Source organism: Onychostoma macrolepis, chromosome 17, assembly GCF_012432095.1.
Source record: "Onychostoma macrolepis isolate SWU-2019 chromosome 17, ASM1243209v1, whole genome shotgun sequence".
Taxonomy (NCBI): domain Eukaryota; kingdom Metazoa; phylum Chordata; class Actinopteri; order Cypriniformes; family Cyprinidae; genus Onychostoma; species Onychostoma macrolepis.
The window spans coordinates 15,497,552-15,516,564 of record NC_081171.1 but is presented as its reverse complement, the minus strand read 5'-3'; the positions used below and the strand labels follow the sequence as shown (position 1 = coordinate 15,516,564).

The 19,013-nt window shown below is 39.8% G+C and overlaps 1 protein-coding gene across 8 annotated transcripts in view; it reads right to left on the bottom strand.

Annotated features, from left to right (window-relative positions):
- qkia (QKI, KH domain containing, RNA binding a) overlaps positions 1-19,013 on the bottom strand; it is a 125,824-nt gene that overhangs the window by 87,082 nt on the left and 19,729 nt on the right. For all 8 annotated transcript variants that reach the window (XM_058749164.1, XM_058749168.1, XM_058749163.1 and 5 more), the window contains exon 3: positions 4,330-4,446. In XM_058749164.1, the coding sequence (XP_058605147.1) occupies positions 4,330-4,446 (117 nt within the window). The remainder of the gene's footprint in view (positions 1-4,329; positions 4,447-19,013) is intronic.

Sequence of the window (19,013 nt, the reverse complement as noted above, 5' to 3'; positions counted from 1 at the left end):
GATACTATTCTGAGAAACTCTGTTAAGCTCATTCTCTGTGTTGGGGAGTATTCTAGCAAGCTTTAGATTAGTCATTCAGACAAGAGTGTGTGTTTTACATTCAGCAGGGCAATAGAAGACATAAACACTACAGAAATGCAATATATAAGAAGAGAGACGAGAGAGAACTTCTTTCTAGGATTAATCAATTTCTGCATCAAGCCTTTGAGTTCACACATATGTTTTCTCCAGAGGGGAGCACAGCTGGGGCCCAGGTGTGTGTGTGTGTGGTAATGCTAATGCACAGTGATGGGGATTTCCTGATAAAACAGCTCCACTGGGACGCTGACAGAGATACGAAGAGAAAAAGACAGACTACACTGGCCAAATAATGCTGATTCCTGGCAAAAAGGTCTCTGTGGATTGTTCAACACTTTAGAATTAAATCAGTACAGTTGCTTACTACAGAATCAGCCATTTCTTCAGATTTTTCAGCATGTAGTGCTGAGCAGTTATACATACAAATGTCATTTCGCCCAACCCTCGAGAAAGTCTCTGCTAGAGCTGACAGGGCAGTAACTGTTATGTCTCTGTGCTACATAACTCCCACCTGAAGCCATAATTTCCCATCATTCAGGGTTTAGCTCTTCCTCTGCTGATCACACAGTGGGTCTCTTCTGAGGCTGTAAAGAACGAACTGGGTCCTACTTTCTAGTATGTCTACTAGGGCTGGGTTTTGACAAACTTCATGACTCGATTCTCATTCACAAGCTTGCGATTCGATTCGATTACCAATTCAATTCAATATCGATTATTTTGGATATATATCAGGTACAGTACAGGCCAAATTTTCAAGGAAAGAAAATATCGGACTACAGATAAGCTTCAGGACAAACGATACTGTTATCGATACTTGCGTTGTTTTATCTCCGTATACTTCAATGTTAATGACGAATTAGAAGCTGCTGCTTGTCATTTCCTTCACTGATTGATGTGGCCGGCGTTTGCTCGACGTGTGTATGATATCCGTGCACGTGCGCGGTGTGTTTGCATGCAATCAGTCATCGCGGCAAGAGTGAAACGTTCGAAAGTGTGGGCTTACGTTACAAAACTAAGCGACAGCAGTGTCAGATGCAATATATGCAGTAGTGTAATAGTGAACAAAGGAGGCAACACTAATATAATGAAACATTTACTAACAAAACAACATCTACCTCAAGCAATGCGCTGTATTTACTATGTCTCCCAGCTCCAGCTCCAACTGCAACTCGCGAGACATTCTCAATTGTTGATTCAGCGGTATAGTTACACTCACGAGACACTGCACTTATTCGCAATCACAAAAGTACATTATTTGCGCGTGCTAAAGCCTTGCCGGTTAAACATTTCATTCGCGTGCTGCTCTGACGTGCGCTTATTCAGACTGCTTACACTGAAGCATTCGTACATTAAAAGACCGGTCAAACAGCACCTGATTACTTTGTTATCGTCTGATTGCGCTAACACTGTCAAAAACACTCAAAGTTTACATATAAACACAGTTAGTTATGTCTAAAGTGAAAGTAAAAAATAATTTAGATTGTCATTAAAGGGATAGTTCATCATTTACTCACGGTCATGTTGTACCAAACCTGTATTAATTTTTATTCTTGTGCTGAATACCAAAGAAGATATTTTGAAGAATGTGGATAACCAAACAGTTACTGGTCCCCACTGACTTTGATAGTAGGAAAAAAAATATGGAAGTCACTAGGGACCAGCAACTGTTTCAGGGCTCTAGTCTCATTCTTTCCACTGGTCGCATGAGCACATAATTTGGTCACAATAATTTTTTTTGCTACAGCATTTGATTAACGCATGCTGATGAACTTTTATCATAGTTTATAGTTATATGGTAACGAAAGTGTTCAATATTCAGCCCGTTCTTTTTCATCAGTATTATTTGTGACTTAAATTTTGTGAACAGGTGTTCCTTTTTTCATGCGCTTTCATTTTCAAATTCGTGATCTTGGCATCACGTTTTACAAGAAAAGATAATTGTCTGTTTTGCTTACATCTATACACCTTTCACTTTTTAAGAATAAAACAAAATATGGATTCATTGTTATTCTTAATTAAAAAGCACAACAATAATAAAACAGTAGGCTAACAAACTAGATTGCATAACATATTAACAAAAACGAATAAGACGAGGCATGGCATAGGAAACATCACATGCTGTATTATATACCGACAAATAAATGACAGAATGTTTAGCAAACACTGAGGAATCCAATAAATAATAATATTAAAAAAAATTAAAGAAAGCCTCCATAGGTAACTTGAGGTAAACAGCGAAGATAACAAGCTTTTCAAAACTAAAACAAATTGTAAAGTAAAACTAAACTGGCTGTCACTGACAGGACTCGCATGGTTTTTTTTTTTCTACAAGAATACCAACATGTTCACCTTCTCTGGTTTAAGCGGCCTTTTACTTTAGCTTGAAAACCAAATCCTCTATTGCGCTCCGTCCACTGCGCGCACCTTCACACTCGTGCTAATGCAGCGAGTATAAACCAGGCTCTACACCTGAAACTCGCACTGAAAGCGCCTCTTCATGTGATCAGTGAAATCTGACTCCTGCTACAATGTGCCGCGGCTCGGCAGCGCACGCTGTATGAAGCAGACGCTTTGGAGCTGCGCAGACCACGCACTCGCACACGTGCAACCACGTCAAATTTTTACTCGCACATTCTCAAAAAATGGTCGCAAATGCTGGTTTGGTTATGGTTTCCCACATTCTTCAAAATAACTTATGTTCAACAGAAGAAAGCAACTCATTCAGGTTTTAAACAACGAGTGAGTAAATGATGACAATTTTCATTTATGAAATAGTGTGAACTATTCCTTTAATGTTAATAAAATAAAACAGAAAGAGAAAAATAACTCACTGCTCTTGACTGAAGAACTTTAATATAGTTGCTAAAGTTCAGCAGTAATAAAATAACTTGAAATTTTCAACAACTTTTCACATCATATCTTTTTGCACCAAATAGCATCGATAAGTAAACGGTATCGGTATTGATAAAATGTAAACGATAGCCATCATTAATTATATGGTGCATATATTTAGCAAAATGCTCCTCTCAACAGTTTATTTTTCTAGCTGACTAATGAGTTTATGGTCACCAAATATGTTTTTCTGAGGCAAATGTAACGTTACATGACATTGCTTACAAGCCGTTATATTGATGTCTTTACGCGGATGAAACACTGATTGAGTGATTACATGAGACAGGATACGGATTGCAAAGTTGTACTCTCTCTTTTAACTTATCTTCGGATGTTTAGTTTGTTTATTTTGTGCTGAAACTGGTATTAATGTGGAGGAGATGATCGGTTCACGTGTGCCTTGCGTTGCTGCGTCTGTTGAACTGAGGCGCTACAGAGATCTGTCATTCCACATTAAACAGCGCCAAAATGGCATTTATTGTTTGAATACTGCAATACAATGCACAGAATTTGAAATATGAGACCGTTTCATTTTAAAAGTACCAAAGCACAATGCTTACTACGATATATTGGATGGGAAGTGCCTTTTAACGTTCCGTCCATTAACTGAAAACAGGCTAGACTAATTGATTCTTGGAATTTAAGAATCGATATCGTTCTGTAAAAATGAGAATTGATTAATATCGAGATATCTATATTTTTTACCCAGCCCTAACGTCTACCATGTGCTTTTGTTCTCTTTGACACCCACACCACCACAGCCAGTCCTGAAATAGAACTGGGCCTCAGCCGGAGCCGTGCGAGCTAACCAGGAGATAGGAAAAGAAAGTCATTGGAGAGAACAAATGAGTGAATTGGCTCATTAGGGACAAACTGGATCCAAATGGCAAACGTCAGCAGAACACTGTCTGTGAAGGAGGAAGAGGGGTTGAGAAAGCTCCAAATTGTGACTAAGTGGTCACATTTGTCCAAGCTGGTTCGACATGTCCTGCTGGTGCAACAATTTTGTCACAAGTTGTGCTGGTGCCCCACTTTTTTTTTTTTTTTTATTATGTGCTACCATTTTTACACACAAATCAAAATCAAATCACAAACTTAACCACACAGCATGGACAAATCATATGCCCATATGGACAGTGCAGATCAGGACAACATGCAGCGAATTTGACCAGTGATGGTCTTGCTGTGAGAACCAGTTTGAAACATGGCTCATGTATAAATTAGGGCACAATACTCAATTTAAATTTACCCTGTATAAATTAGGTGTTAGTTATTTTTTACAGATGTTATTTTTGTTAATATCAGTAAATGTACGTCTATATCTTCTATCAAAAACTAACGTTTTGTCGCATGTCTCACCTTCTTTCGGTCTCTCATGGAGCTCCTCCCTCTAACCATGATCTTGCAGCCAGTCTCTGCCTCCAGCTGCTTTGCTGTGAGTCCACGAGGGCCAAGAATTCTCCCAACAAAATTATACTGGAAAAACAAAACAAAGAGGGGGAGATTAGAAAGCCTTCAGAAACTCAGAGCATCTTTTATTGAAAACAGGGTGCTGTGTATACACAATACTGATAAAGTCACTAAGAAGTGGGTCACACTTAAATTTAAATAAACACTTGAAATCACCTTCCCATGTTCCAAAACTATAGGCTATGACTTTAATAGAAACATAAAAGGAGTCAATTAGTTTAATTGCAACTTCCATACAATGAAAGTAAATTGTGACTGAAACCGTTATTCTGTATATCATTTGTGAAAAGAGAAGAACGTGACAATTCTCCCACAGAAAGTTCACTGGAGAGAATCTGTATGTAGTGGAATGACGTTTGGAAGGAAAAAAAACAAAAACAAAAAGACAATAATTCAAATAGCTGCACTATAAAATCCTCAGAATTCTCTGCCTGATATTGTGAGCATGGTGTGCAATTGTTTATTTCAAGCAACAGACACAAAAACCTCTCTCTCCCACACTAATAATTCAATTAGCTCCAGTGTAGCTTCTGACAAGCAAGTGTCAAGGCACTTTTTCAACTTAAATTCAAAAAAATAAATCAACGACTGACGTAAATACCTCAGCTGACCAGGCGGCTAATCACTTCCTCCTCTGGCAGCCGTTTATAAGCTACGGCTACAACGAATCAAGAAGTCAGATAGAAAAACGAGAACTCAAAAACATTGTCAAGCTCATGCTTGCCAAACAGAATGCTAAGCAGCGCTGTAAAGCCTCTTTCTTGCTTTTCCTCCTTCCTGCTCTTCATTTTTTATGTCCTTCATAATTCTCTCTTTCTGTTATCATGCTCCGAGGCACGGAAAGGGGAAAAGCCGGCTGTATGTAATGTAAATAAGAAATGAAACAACGGGGGGGGGAATTAAAGAAGGGGAGGGGGTCTTATCGTGGCCCTTGTCCCTGATTCTGTGCTCTGGGGCTTTGTCTGAGAGCACGCTTTATTTACCTCCGTAATCCTCCCAGCTTTACAGCGCCTCTCCGACAGCACTGCTCCAAATAAAAATAATAAAATAAAATCCACTTTTTTCCCCACTCTCTATCAGGTTCACTTCTGACTCAGGGTAAAGACAGAGAGTCAGTCTTCTTGTACGTGCTTAATCCTGTCCTGTATGAATAGAGGCCACATACACACTGGAGCTTAATACAGTCGTCGCTCCTCTTCCAGATGCTTAATCCAGTTCTGCATGCACAGAGTTTGGTTATTTATGAGTGTTAAAACCACATTCTATCACTCACAAAAAGTTCAGGTACTGACTGCCAAATAAATATACATAAATATTAGGGGTAGGAGAAAAACGATAATTGTATGACATCAAAGTACCGCGAGAGCGATTCGAAGCATGCGGAGCCATCATTATATATAGATCAGTGGGAGCCGTCTGCTCACTGTAGCTCTCGCGGTGCTTTGTCATACAACGATCGTTCTGCGTGCACAGTGCTGCTACATTAAATGACGTCATAAATTGTAATATCGAATCACAATACTTGAAGCCGAAATTCTTACAAATCAAATATGAAAATTCCTTATCACGGTAATCAGGATTATCACGATATTATTACAATGCGCAGGAAATGTTCAAAAAGTACAGACAAATAAATCAATTCACCAAGTTTTATATTTCAAAATCAACAAACAAATAAAATGACTGTTTGCATAATCACTAAAACTACCAATGATGTTCGGATTTTAAATAACAAATTGACAAATAAAGCTTTGAAAAAGTTTCATATAAAGATGAACCTCATCTCAGCCTTTAAATAAAGAAAAGGGTTAAGTCAAAATGATAATTGATTATTAAATGATTATATGTATTTTATCTGCTCCATAAATAATTCTAGATAACTTATCTGAATTGTTTAAATGTGTAGAATCCACATGAGCTTGTTTTTCCTCAATATTTACAGCAGGGCATGCAAATGCGGTCTGTTTTTAGCCAGACAGAAACTGCGCACAGGCAGAATATAAATATATGAATCTGTAAATCCACTCTGACACTAGATGTCGCTTATAGAAAAGCTGAATTACAGCTGCTTCCCATAAACTCTGTGGACAAAGCAGTATTGCGATTAAGAACAGTTCCTTTAGGTATTACATTGAGCAACGATGAAAACAAAATGCCATCGAATCATTTCTGTAGACAGTCAGAACCTTCAGAGGTACATTTATATAATTAATCCGTCTTTCGAATGAGACGTTAAACCGAGGTCCTGACTCTCTGTGGTCATTAAAAAAAATCCCATGACACTCATCGTAAAGAGTAGGGGTGTAACCCTGGTGTCCTGGCAAGATTCCCTCCACTGGCCCTTATCAATCATGGCCTCCTAATAATCCCCATCCACTTGATTGGCTCTCTCTCTCCTCTCCACATGTAGCGGGTGTGTGGTGAGCGCACTGGCGCCGTTGTCCTGTGGCTGCCGTCACATAATCCAAGTGGATGCTGCACACTGGTGGTGGTTGAGGAGAGACCCCCCCATATGATTGTAAAGCGCTTTGGGTGTATTGCAATACACAATAAAGCGCTATATAAATGCCTCATTCATTTCATTACATATTTATCGCGAGTTGTTCAAATCATGGTAACCAAATACAGTTGTTATATTTATATAAAATATTAAATACATAACGTATAGGCACCCAAGTATTGTGATAGTATCGAATCGGGAGGTAGGTGTATCGTCCCATCCCTAATAAATATAAATACGCAATGTATGTTTAGAACTGAAATGACTTTTACACATTTAAATTTTATGTATTGGATGCATTTGGATTAAAAAAAAATTTAAATTTAGAAATACTTTGATGACATGAGTCCTATTAAAAAACTGCAGATTTTGTTTACATTGTTAAAACGGTTTATGAATAAATTAACAACAGACCCTCTGTATACACAAAATGTGGTAGATATACACTACCGTTCAAAAGTCAGTACGTTTTTTTTGTAATGTTTGTGAAAGACTTCTGCTCACCTAGACCGTTTATTTAATCAAAAATACAGTAAAAACAGTAACACTATGAAATTACAAATTATAATATGCTTCTAATAATTTTATCCGGATTCTTTGAATAAAAAAGTATATTTTTTTAACATTACAAATATTTTTACTATCAATTTTGATCAACTGAATGCATCCTTGCAGTATAAAAAATATTTTTCAAAATCAATAAAATATATAAAATTCTAATCAATCCCAAACTTACAATAGTGCATCTGCATTATATTAGGAATATATACCTGTTGACAATATATTGATTGACAACTTTACCAACTAACATATATACAGTGAGGAAAATAAGTATTTGAACACCCTGCTATTTTGCAAGTTCTCCCACTTAGAAATCATGGAGGGGTCTGAAATTGTCATCGTAGGTGCATGTCCACTGTGAGAGACATAATCTAAAAAAAAAAATCCAGAAATCACAATGTATGATTTTTTTAACTATTTATTTGTATGATACAGCTGCAAATAAGTATTTGAACACCTGTCTATCAGCTAGAATTCTGACCCTCAAAGACCTGTTAGTCTGCCTTTAAAATGTCCACCTCCACTCCATTTATTATCCTAAATTAGATGCACCTGTTTGAGGTCGTTAGCTGCATAAAGACACCTGTCCACCCCATACAATCAGTAAGAATCCAACTACTAACATGGCTAAGACCAAAGAGCTGTCCAAAGACACTAGAGACAAAATTGTACACCTCCACAAGGCTGGAAAGGGCTACGGGAAATTGCCAAGCAGCTTGGTGAAAAAGGTCCACTGTTGGAGCAATCATTAGAAAATGGAAGAAGCTAAACATGACTGTCAATCTCCCTCGGACTGGGGCTCCATGCAAGATCTCACCGTGGGGTCTCAATGATCCTAAGAAAGGTGAGAAATCAGCCCAGAACTACACGGGAGGAGCTGGTCAATGACCTGAAAAGAGCTGGGACCACCGCTTCCAAGGTTACTGTTGGTAATACACTAAGACGTCATGGTTTGAAATCATGCATGGCACGGAAGGTTCCCCTGCTTAAACCAGCACATGTCCAGGCCCGACTTAAGTTTGCCAATGACCATTTGGATGATCCAGAGGAGTCATGGGAGAAAGTCATGAGGTCAGATGAGACCAAAATAGAACTTTTGGTCATAATTCCACTAAACGTGTTTGGAGGAAGAAGAATGATGAGTACCATCCCAAGAACACCATCCCTACTGTGAAGCATGGGGTGGTAGCATCATGCTTTGGGGTGTTTTTCTGCACATGGGACAGGGCGACTGCACTGTATTAAGGAGAGGATGACCGGGGCCATGTATTGCGAGATTTTGGGGAACAACCTCCTTCCCTCAGTTAGAGCATTGAAGATGGGTCGAGGCTGGGTCTTCCAACATGACAATGACCAAGCACACAGCCAGGATAACCAAGGAGTGGCTCTGTAAGAAGCATATCAAGGTTCTGGCGTGGCCTAGCCAGTCTCCAGACCTAAACCCAATAGAGAATCTTTGAGGGAGCTCAAACTCCGTGTTTCTCAGCGACAGGCCAGAAACCTGACTGATCTAGAGAAGATCTGTGTGGAGGAGTGGGCCAAAATCCCTCCTGCAGTGTGTGCAAACCTGGTGAAAACTACAGGAAACGCTTTGACCTCTGTAATTGCAAACAAAGGCTACTGTACCAAATATTAACATTGATTTTCTCAGGTGTTCAAATACTTATTTGCAGCTGTATCATACAAATAAATAGTTAAAAATCATACATTGTGATTTCTGGATTTTTTTTTTAGATTATGTCTCTCACAGTGGACATGCACCTACGATGACAATTTCAGACCCCTCCATGATTTCTAAGTGGGAGAACTTGCAAAATAGCAGGGTGTTCAAATACTTATTTTCCTCACTGTAACTACATTTTTCCTTCTCAAAGTAGACCATGGGATTAAACGGGTTTAGAAAAACAAACAAATCTTTGGACAATTCTTTTCCGGTCGCTACTATTAGCTAGGTTATCTAACAGCTAACAGCTTTAACTTTTGCCATGTTTCTTGTTAAAATCTTTATGCTACTGCGTCAAGAACCAACACTCCGTACAGGATTCAATAGCCAAAATTAATGGCAGTCGTCACTCTTAAGACTTTACAGTGGGCAATAAGATCATCAGAAAGGAACTCAAAAGACTGACTCACGATTAGTCAAACCCAAGGACCTGCCTGGATAAACAGGAAAACAATGCTGTTTCTCTCTAACGGCTTATTGTTTCAACACAGATGACGCAGCGTAATCCGACAGCTCTGACTGTGTAGGTGGATCAGAACCGCTGGAGTTCTACACACACATTCCAAATGCTCTCGTGAGACGCCGAGCAGGAGACACATGTAAAACGGTGTACTGAAGCAGCAGCACTGCACGCCACATCATGCGTCACCATCATCATAAGACAGCCAGAAGTGACAATGCCTTAGGTGAACATGTGCGCTGACTGTCCCTGTCGTCACCGTCACGCACACTGTAAACAAATCAGACGGTGCTAAAACAGCAGCGAAAATACATATGCAACAACACGACGTGTCAGGATGATCAGTTAGCATCAGAACTTCCATCACTCCCTCTCTTCCACAGGAGCACACCTGCACGATCTCGCCCTCCATGCAGATGAGAGCGGATTCTCCTCTGTGCGTATGTGTGTGTTGATGTTGATTGGACATGGCAGAGAGCAGCGGCCTGATGCGGTGGGGGAAATTGCTCACTTTGAATACTGGAACCAGACAGTAATTACAGCCTGGAGGAGATGCCACCATTTTACTTCCTGTAGAGGGAGAAAGGGAGGCATGAGGGGAATGATACAGGAGAAGGAGAGAGAAATACTAGCGTTTTTAGACGACAACATGAGAGAATGTTTTGACTATATGGTGGCACTCGTGTTTGCAAGAGAGTCGGAGAGGGGCAGAGATCAACCGCAAAAAGCCTGGAAAATTCCACCCTGCCGCCACACAAACGTCTGCCACTAAAAACAGGGCTCTGTGTGTGTGTGTGTGTGTGTGTGTGTGTGTGTGTGTGTGTGTGTCTGTGTGTGTGAGAGACACACATCAGCTCATTTAGTCATTTCACCAACAAGGAAAATCTAATAAAATCCAGACACACCAGACAGACAGAAAAACAACTTGACCGCTGCAGTCATTTACACAAGTTAAATGAAATTGTCCTCACAGCATCCTATTCACACATATCTCTCAATTCAAACAAATGTTTTTTGTTTTTTTTCAGACAGATGCAGGAAAGAAATTGACTAGAATAGCACTGCAACCCATGAAAAATATGCACAGGGAGTTCACGTGTCACATCACAGACTCAGATGCTTCTTGTGTAGACAGCTTTGTTGAGCATAATGGGAGCGATGTACTTTTGTTGTGTCATTCTAGTTAGACTGTTGCTGTTTTCAAAACTTTTTGTAGTGAGGAAACTACTACAATTCTGCCAAGGTTCTAAAAGACACAATTTAGCCAAAAATATAATACACACACACACACACACACACACCATTCAGAGTTCAGAATAATTTAAATTAGTTGTTTGATTTGATGAACAGGGGTCCTAACAGAGGGTAAAGAGAGAATCAATGTCCTTCAGCTGCTATTTCGTTACGTCACCGTGAACCTTGGTAACATGCCCACATAACTGAAAAATCTATATGCTGTGCACGGGAGTGTGTGTGCGAGGGTGTCAGTGTTAAGCTGTAGGGATGTATAACAGAACAGCCTAAATGTGAGAGCAAGCGGAGAGTTGAGCAGTTCAGGGACGTAGCCGAGGGACCTGACAGAGACAAACGAGCAGCAAAGCTAACGCAACATTATACCTCCTACCCACCCGCTCCCTTCTCTCTCCTTCTACCTTGCTCTCCTCCATCACAATCACTCCACCCCGCTCGTAAGGTCACAACCCTTTATTACAGAAAGTTTAACACTTACTGGTAAAGGCATCACCAAGAACACACATCTGTTCTGAGAAAAGATGACCAGCAGAAAGAGAGGAAAATGGGATTACGAAAAATTCTGTCACTTCTCATCTGGGATGGAAAAGGATTGAAGGGCAGTCGAAACTCCAACCGTAATTTCAAGATGTGTGAAGGTCAAAGTTTAAAAGCTCAAGTGCTGAAGATCACAGAATAGAATGTGCGATTGTGATCAGTTTGCTTGGTTTAACCATAGGCTGTGTCTGCCTGGGGTGTGTGTTTCTAAATAAGGTCATTTGACAGGGTGTATTCAGGCACTCTTTGCTTCTCCATGACCAATGAAAATGCAGGCAGTCAGCATTCACACCAATCAGACTGCACCTGTCAGCGTTTATTCAAATCAACCTGTAGGTGTTGACAGATAACAAATCAACTCACAAGGTCAAAAGGTCAAAAACAACACCCCAAATAAGCTTGTATAGTTCCATGCTGACAACTCAAACATTGATCTTAAAAGTTCAGAAAAGCCCAACATTTCTACTATAAAAATATTGAACATTGACTCCATATACCTCAAGCTGACTCTCCACACACACAAACCGAGGCACTACAGAAACACTATTTTCAAAATGCATGTTGTTGATCCTATTGTGAACAATTGATCCATGCTTGTTTCATTAAACAAATACTTTGTAATTTTTAACAAAAATGTCTTGACTAGATTTGGTGACAGACTTCTCTTTGGTAACACTGTCAGATTTCCGACTATTTTGTGGCATAGACCTGGCCCTTTTTTATTGGATCTCTTGGATGATTTAAATTTCAATTCAATTCTGTGTCATTTTGGGTATACTTCAGTTCTAACACCCATTTAGCTAACTTGTGAAAGAAACGGTCTCTCAGTGAATGCTGTAAATTACACAGGGATCTTCTAACTTGGTATGTTACAAAAATATTAATATAAAAAAAATGAACAACAGGGACCAAACAAAGCAACTGAGTAAGTTAATTTAGCAGAACTTGAGAATCAGCCCTATTTGTTTACATTCTGTTGTCAGTTGAGGGCAGATGGAAAAAAGAGAGGAGAGGAAAGTACAATACTGCATTAAACGCTGTACTAGTTGAGGTTCCATTCAGTTCTGGACAACACCAAGAAAACAGGGAGAGGGCTCATGTGGAGAGGAGGAAGAGTGCTGAAAACAGCTAATCCAGCGAGTTGGAAAAGAAAATCGGAGGTAATGCATCCAACTGCGGCCTCCCAGTGGAGTGATACAAGACACGCTCTTCACACACACACACACACACACACACACACTGAAATAACAATCTGCTCGCCACAGTGTAAGCACATCTGTCACCAGAGTTGTAAAAAATAAAAAATAAATTAAAAAAAAAAAGCGTCAGAAAACAGTCTTCTCTCTCACCACATCACTTCTGTATTCTGCTCTGTCCTCTATTTTTCAGTTGGTTCTGTAAACAGGTGTCAGCACACAGCATCACCTCTGCCTCACCTCCCTCTTCCTCTGCAGCTTTACACATCCTCTCTATTCAGCACTTCATTTCTTACCTTAGTCATCCCTGTACACCACCTTGCTCTCTCTCCCGCATATTTGCATTTTGTATCGCACTCTGCATCACATTTAGTTCAATCCTCCAGAGGGAAGGAGGAAAACATTACAATCTATGATCATTCTGCTGCTGTCTCTGCAGTGTCTGCTTGGTTTTCTGTATTATTTCATCATAAAAAATAAAATCTCAAAAGTTTCATCATATCATTCAATTAATCTATATGCCACATATCTAGAGAGAAACCGAGATAGAGAAACTGAGTGTGGGAGAGTGAGCTAGAGAGAGGGAGAAGCAGAGATAACCTATCGGATGCCCTTGCTAATTACTAATTAACCTGTGTTAAGCAAGCGTGTGGTGTGGCAGAGCTGAGAAACAGTTTCATCTCCATGGGCAGCTGAGTCAGGTTGGGAATGGAATCTGGTTTGTGTTTAGAACTGGTCTTTTTTTTTTTTTTTTTTATTAAAAGGTCAAAGCCAATAGACTGACTTAACAATTCAAGGATGTCCCTCTCAATTCTTCTATTGATTTAAAGGAAGAGTCTTTTAAAACACTCTGAAAGGTTTACCTGTGTTGCTACTGAATATACAGCGCCAAGGTCAAATAAAATTTTAGCCAAGTAGTGAACTTGCAGTCTAAATTGAATGTGATAAGAGAAAGGCTTGGGTGCCACATAATAATATAAAGACAATAAATAGACAACATATCTTTTTACTGAGCTGTACTTGCTGGCTGCCCACAAAAAACTAATGACTCTTATGAGCCAGTCGTTTTTTTCAGAAATTGTTAAACTCATAGGTTAAGGTTGCAATACACTACAATACTCAGAAGTATCAACAGTAAGCATTATACATGTACATGGATATAGAGAAAAATTAGGTGTCACACACTGAACAACTGAGGATCACACTACCACTTGTAGATGTTCTGAACAAGAAACTCGAGCAGAAACCTGTGCCTCATTGCTAGGAGATGCACGACACAATGCGTGTTCTAAAACCGGCTCAAAATATCAAATGTGTTTGATAGCCTCAGATTGGATGTCAGCATTGGAAAATTCTAGCCTTTAGCAGTTTTAAAGCTTAAAAAACTAACAACTGACTTGCAGCTTATTAAAAAAAACAAAAAAAAAAAACACACAATACCAGCACATGGGATTGTTTGTGTGACAGATCAAGGGTTTTCTCAGAGATTTCTGATGAGGCCAACAAACAAATGCACATGCAAATCACACAAGACAATTCCAAATGTAGTCATCCAAACTGAAGTTGCAAAACAGCATTCCAACAGTCCAAACCTTATAGCCAATCCAAATTAGACTTCTATATCCCTAACTCTCCTTCTCTCTCTCTGTGTGTGTGTGTAATAATTTGGAGGGCAGAAAATCCAATCTGAAACATTATGACACGAGTCCTTTGAGAGCAAAGTAATTACTCTCTCTAAAGAGAATGAGAGATGGATGGATGAGAGAGAGAGAGAGTAAGAGAGAGTGTGTGTGTGTGTGTGTGTGTGTGTGTTAGAGGCAGCCTGTTATCCCTAATATAAATCATCTTTTTTCATCTAGTTACCTCTCTTTCTCTCTTGTTTAATCCTCTCTAAACACCAGGAGCAAAATCAATCTTTGTAAGCTCCCAGCATTTAGTCCTGACACACAATAACAAAATATAAGCAAACAAAAGCCACATGAGCGCAGTGGTGGTACGGTAAACAGGTGGTTTAACAGATGACTAGTGTTACTAAAAGCTACAGTTCCATTTCCATTTAATCATTTAACAGACGCTTTTATCCAAAGCGACTTACAAATGAGGAAAAGCATAAGCCATTTATCATTCGAGAGTCAGCAATATTAACAGTACCGCAATATCAAGAGCAAACAAGTACAAAAGTTAGCAAAAGTGTAATTGTAGAAAAAGTACTTAATTTTTTTTATTGAATGCTAAAAACACAAGCAATTAATATATATATAAAATGACATCCAGATAAGGAACAACATTTGTACAGAGGTGATTGGTATGGTTACTATTAATAGGAAGCGCCTTTACTTATGGATTCGAGAAGAATCCGTGGATGAAACCTCCGTCACTTTGCTTTGACTGTCAGTCCTGCCCTCTTTCTTTCAGAGCCAAATGTAATTTGTGTCTGAATTAACACGAGCATGCTGAACAGGGCAGAGGAGGCAGCGAGGATGTAATCTCTCTCTCTCTCTCTGAGTCAGCCCACTGCACTGGACACACACACACAATTTCATATGCATCCCTGAAGATGTTGTTGGCTTCTAGTCCACCTGCCAAGACTGTCTGTGGAGGCCCCCAATTACAGTCTCTGAAATTCATCAGACAGACACACACACACACACACGCGCGCGCACTGGCTTAGTTTCAAAACCTAGTGAGCTGCCTACATAAAAAATGTTTTTGGGCATTACAGGCATGTCGGAACACACCCATGATGGCCAAAGCTGCCATCTTGGTACTAGAGAAACCAACATGTTGGTAGGCTGAATACTAATGATTCTTTCTGTAGCTTGTTTTAGTTTGTTCCATTACATCTCTACCATTAGGTTTGAAACACAGCCTTCGAGGCCTAAATTGCGACAACACCATGGTGCTTTTCCAACAATTCCAGAACGTTCTGCAGGACAGCTGACGTTAAAAATTTTGCAAATGAGCAGTGGTGCTATAATTTTTAAGCTACACTTCTGAGAGCACGCAGAAAATTTGAAACATCTGCATGTACAAATAGCAATTAAGAACGAACGTCAGGGAAATGAAGAGGCGCGTATCTACAGAAAAGCGGTGACGAGGGGGTCCTTGTGTGCGGGCCTCCTCTGATCAATCAGTGAGCTTTTCAGAAATGGCTCGGTGTCATTTGCGAGGCTCGATTGGTGTCCTTTGGCTTCAAAATCCCCAGTAATAACCTGCAAATTAAAACTGGAGGCTTTAGTCTGATATCCAAGCTACCAAAGCTCAATATTGCCTCAAAAAAAAAAAAAAAAAAAAAAAAACACGTTTTCCATCCCCCAAAGGGCCCCACCACCCTTCTCTCCCATCTTCCATCAGGCAGGGAAGAAAATCACGATGAAAAACCTTCAATAACAATCCCAGCATTAGACAGGATACCCATCCGTCCTCAGCTCAACAATGACTCTATTAATAGCTTGTTGCTTCGGAGGGCTGATTGCAACTGAAAATTTGTGTCGCTGGTGTTAAGTGAGCCAGAATCCAAAGATGACCACTTCCTGAATCTCAGAAAAGATCAGATGTTTCAACTGCACACATATGGCCTGAATAATGCCGTTGTGAGAGAGAGAATTTAGCTGAAACGGTGCAAACAATATGTGCTGATGCAAATGTGTCTGTGTGTACTGATACAGGTGTTTGTGCAACGTGTGAACGAAATTACAATATGTAACCAGCTAAATAAATTGGAATTATTTATACAACCCTGTGGCCACAGACACTAAACCACAGACATACATTTTCATAACAGCGTGCAGCCTGCAACACACACGTCGCAACATTACAGCAGAAAGCAGTACGTAGACGACAGGTGATGTAATAGGATTTTGTCCAAGGAGAGAGGGAGCTAAACGTCTCGCTGAAACTCACTGGCAGCACTAGAGGAAAGACAAAGATAGAGCAAGAGAGAGGGGGAGGAAAACTGTCACTTCCAGATAGACCTGGTCTGTCAGCCATCTTTTTTTTCCCAGTCAGTCTATTCCATCTGAAAAGCTCTGGAGAGAAAGACTGTTACTGTATATAGACAGAGGTTCATAAACAGGGCAGCTACTTGAGTGCATTCAAAGATGTTTTGAAGGTCGCGGGTCGACCCCGATGTTTGATCTAAGGTTAGATTCTTTTGATTGGCCGCACAAGTGCTCACAGATACAAACGCTTGTAAACTAACAGGTTACGTTCGCAGGACAAGCTATTTTTATGAAATGGACGTTCTGTGCTGAAGACCTAATTACCCATGAGTGTGTGTTAGATTCAGGCTCAAAATACTTATAGAATATATGTTTCTATTTTCTACATTGTGTTCCTGTTATACATATTTTTTCCTTGCATTTATTCAATATATGGACAGTCATAAAAATCATGTTGCACTGCATATGGTTGTGCACGTTACAAACAAAATACAAAATTTGAAAATACTGAAAACAAAATCACACACATATGGAAAAGCCCAGGACTGGGTCTGTTTATTTTAAAACCAGTGACTGTTTTCCGTTTAATCTCAAAGCAATAGCATGCAATCGGACATTTAGTCTGGAACGAGGGGCCTGACCTTGGTGGATGAGCCTACATGCAGTTCTTCCTGCTTGCTTTTACCTTCTCACTCAGCACTTCAAACGAGACCTCTCTCCACCATTAGACTTCACTTTAAAATAACCTTTTACAGTGTAAATGCTTGAATTGTGAATTGAGCTCAAAATGTAAAGCAAAGCTGAACTGTAACTAGATCAGGTGTCAAACCGCAGTGCGTTTAATATACAACGAGTTTACGTCATAAAACACCAATTAAATATCTTCCATCTGACTGAAAGGCAACTGAGAAATCATTATTTAAATATCAACACCTCTGAATCGCCAATCATGAACACTTTATTCTCAATCAAGATGCTGATTGGATGACCGAGCTGAATCTCCTGCCCGAAAGAGCAAATCAGAGAGACCGTGACTGAAGAGAACGCTAGAGTTTCCCTGCTCAATTATTCTTCCTTTCCCTGCATGTTTAGAACATAAGGGTGGAAACGTCTGTGTGTGTGTGTGTGTGTGTGTGTGTGTTGTGAAACAGTGACTCATGCTAACCACCAGGGGGAAGAATAATGAGGCGAGACTTGCAGGGAACACAGTGAGAGAGAAACAGATTTGAGGGGGTCAGCTGGGGATTCTATGTACACTGGTGTGTGTGTGTGTGTGCTCCTACTTGCATTTGCTCAAACACACAAACAGTCACTCTATATTTTCCATGGCATGACAGAGCTGTGGTGTTCATTCTATACCGGTCAGCCATATTTTCCAGTAGCTGTTCCTGCTATTCTGAGACAGTCACATGAACACACTCTTAAACATCTATAAAGGAATCAAAGGAATAAACTACATTTTGACAACATTAAAATAGAATAACTAACTATAATAATGTTTCACAATTTTTCTGTTTTACTGTATTTTTGATAAAATGGTCTTGGTGAGAGTAAAATACCAAAACTTTAAAGTTCTCCCCCGCTCAAATTTGCATCATTCCTAACAATACCCCCTTATCCATAGTAAAATTAACTTAATGTACAGCTTTCCGGGTCATACAAAGGTGAATATTTTTCTCAAGTAAAGCAGTAATCATTACAGGTAGTGCTTAAAGTAAAGGCCAATTTAAAAAAGAAACATTCTGCAAAAAATAAAGATAAGCAGAGCAGCAGCCTCCATCATAATTAACTGCTTCAAACTGAGAGTAACCTGGGGTTTGTGTGTGTGTGTGTGTGTGTGTGGTGGTCCGCTGGGACAGATGGGGTGGCCTTTATCAGGGCCGTCAGAGGGAAAACGCATTTCATGCTCTGCTGACCCCCTTTTTCTCTCTCTTCCCCTCTCCCTTGTCCACCTAGCAGAAGAATTAAGCAGCAAAATTGCTCCCTGTGTGATATGGGCCACCAGTGTGTGTGTGTTTCTGTCTGCGAATATGAGAGAAAAGTCAAACATGATCATCTAAACGTCAAGCTATATCATGTGTTCGCTGGTGGAAACAGTTCTCTTTAACGCAGAACACACTCCAAAAAGATCCCACTCTACTACTAGAACATGGCCTGTGGCATTCCGGCACCATTCCTAGTTCCCTGCAGGGGACTGATAAAAACTACTACTTCTGAACTAGCTCATGACAGAGAGTCCTCATTTACTCCCAAATGACATGTTTCCCCCGCTAGAGAACCAGGAGTAAACCTTCTCACCTCTAGATTTCATCAGACACTATAGCTGTCAGTCATCTGTCACTATAGTAACAGTCAATCACTGTGCTTGATTCTAGCAGCAGCACAAGACAGAAAAATGTTCAAA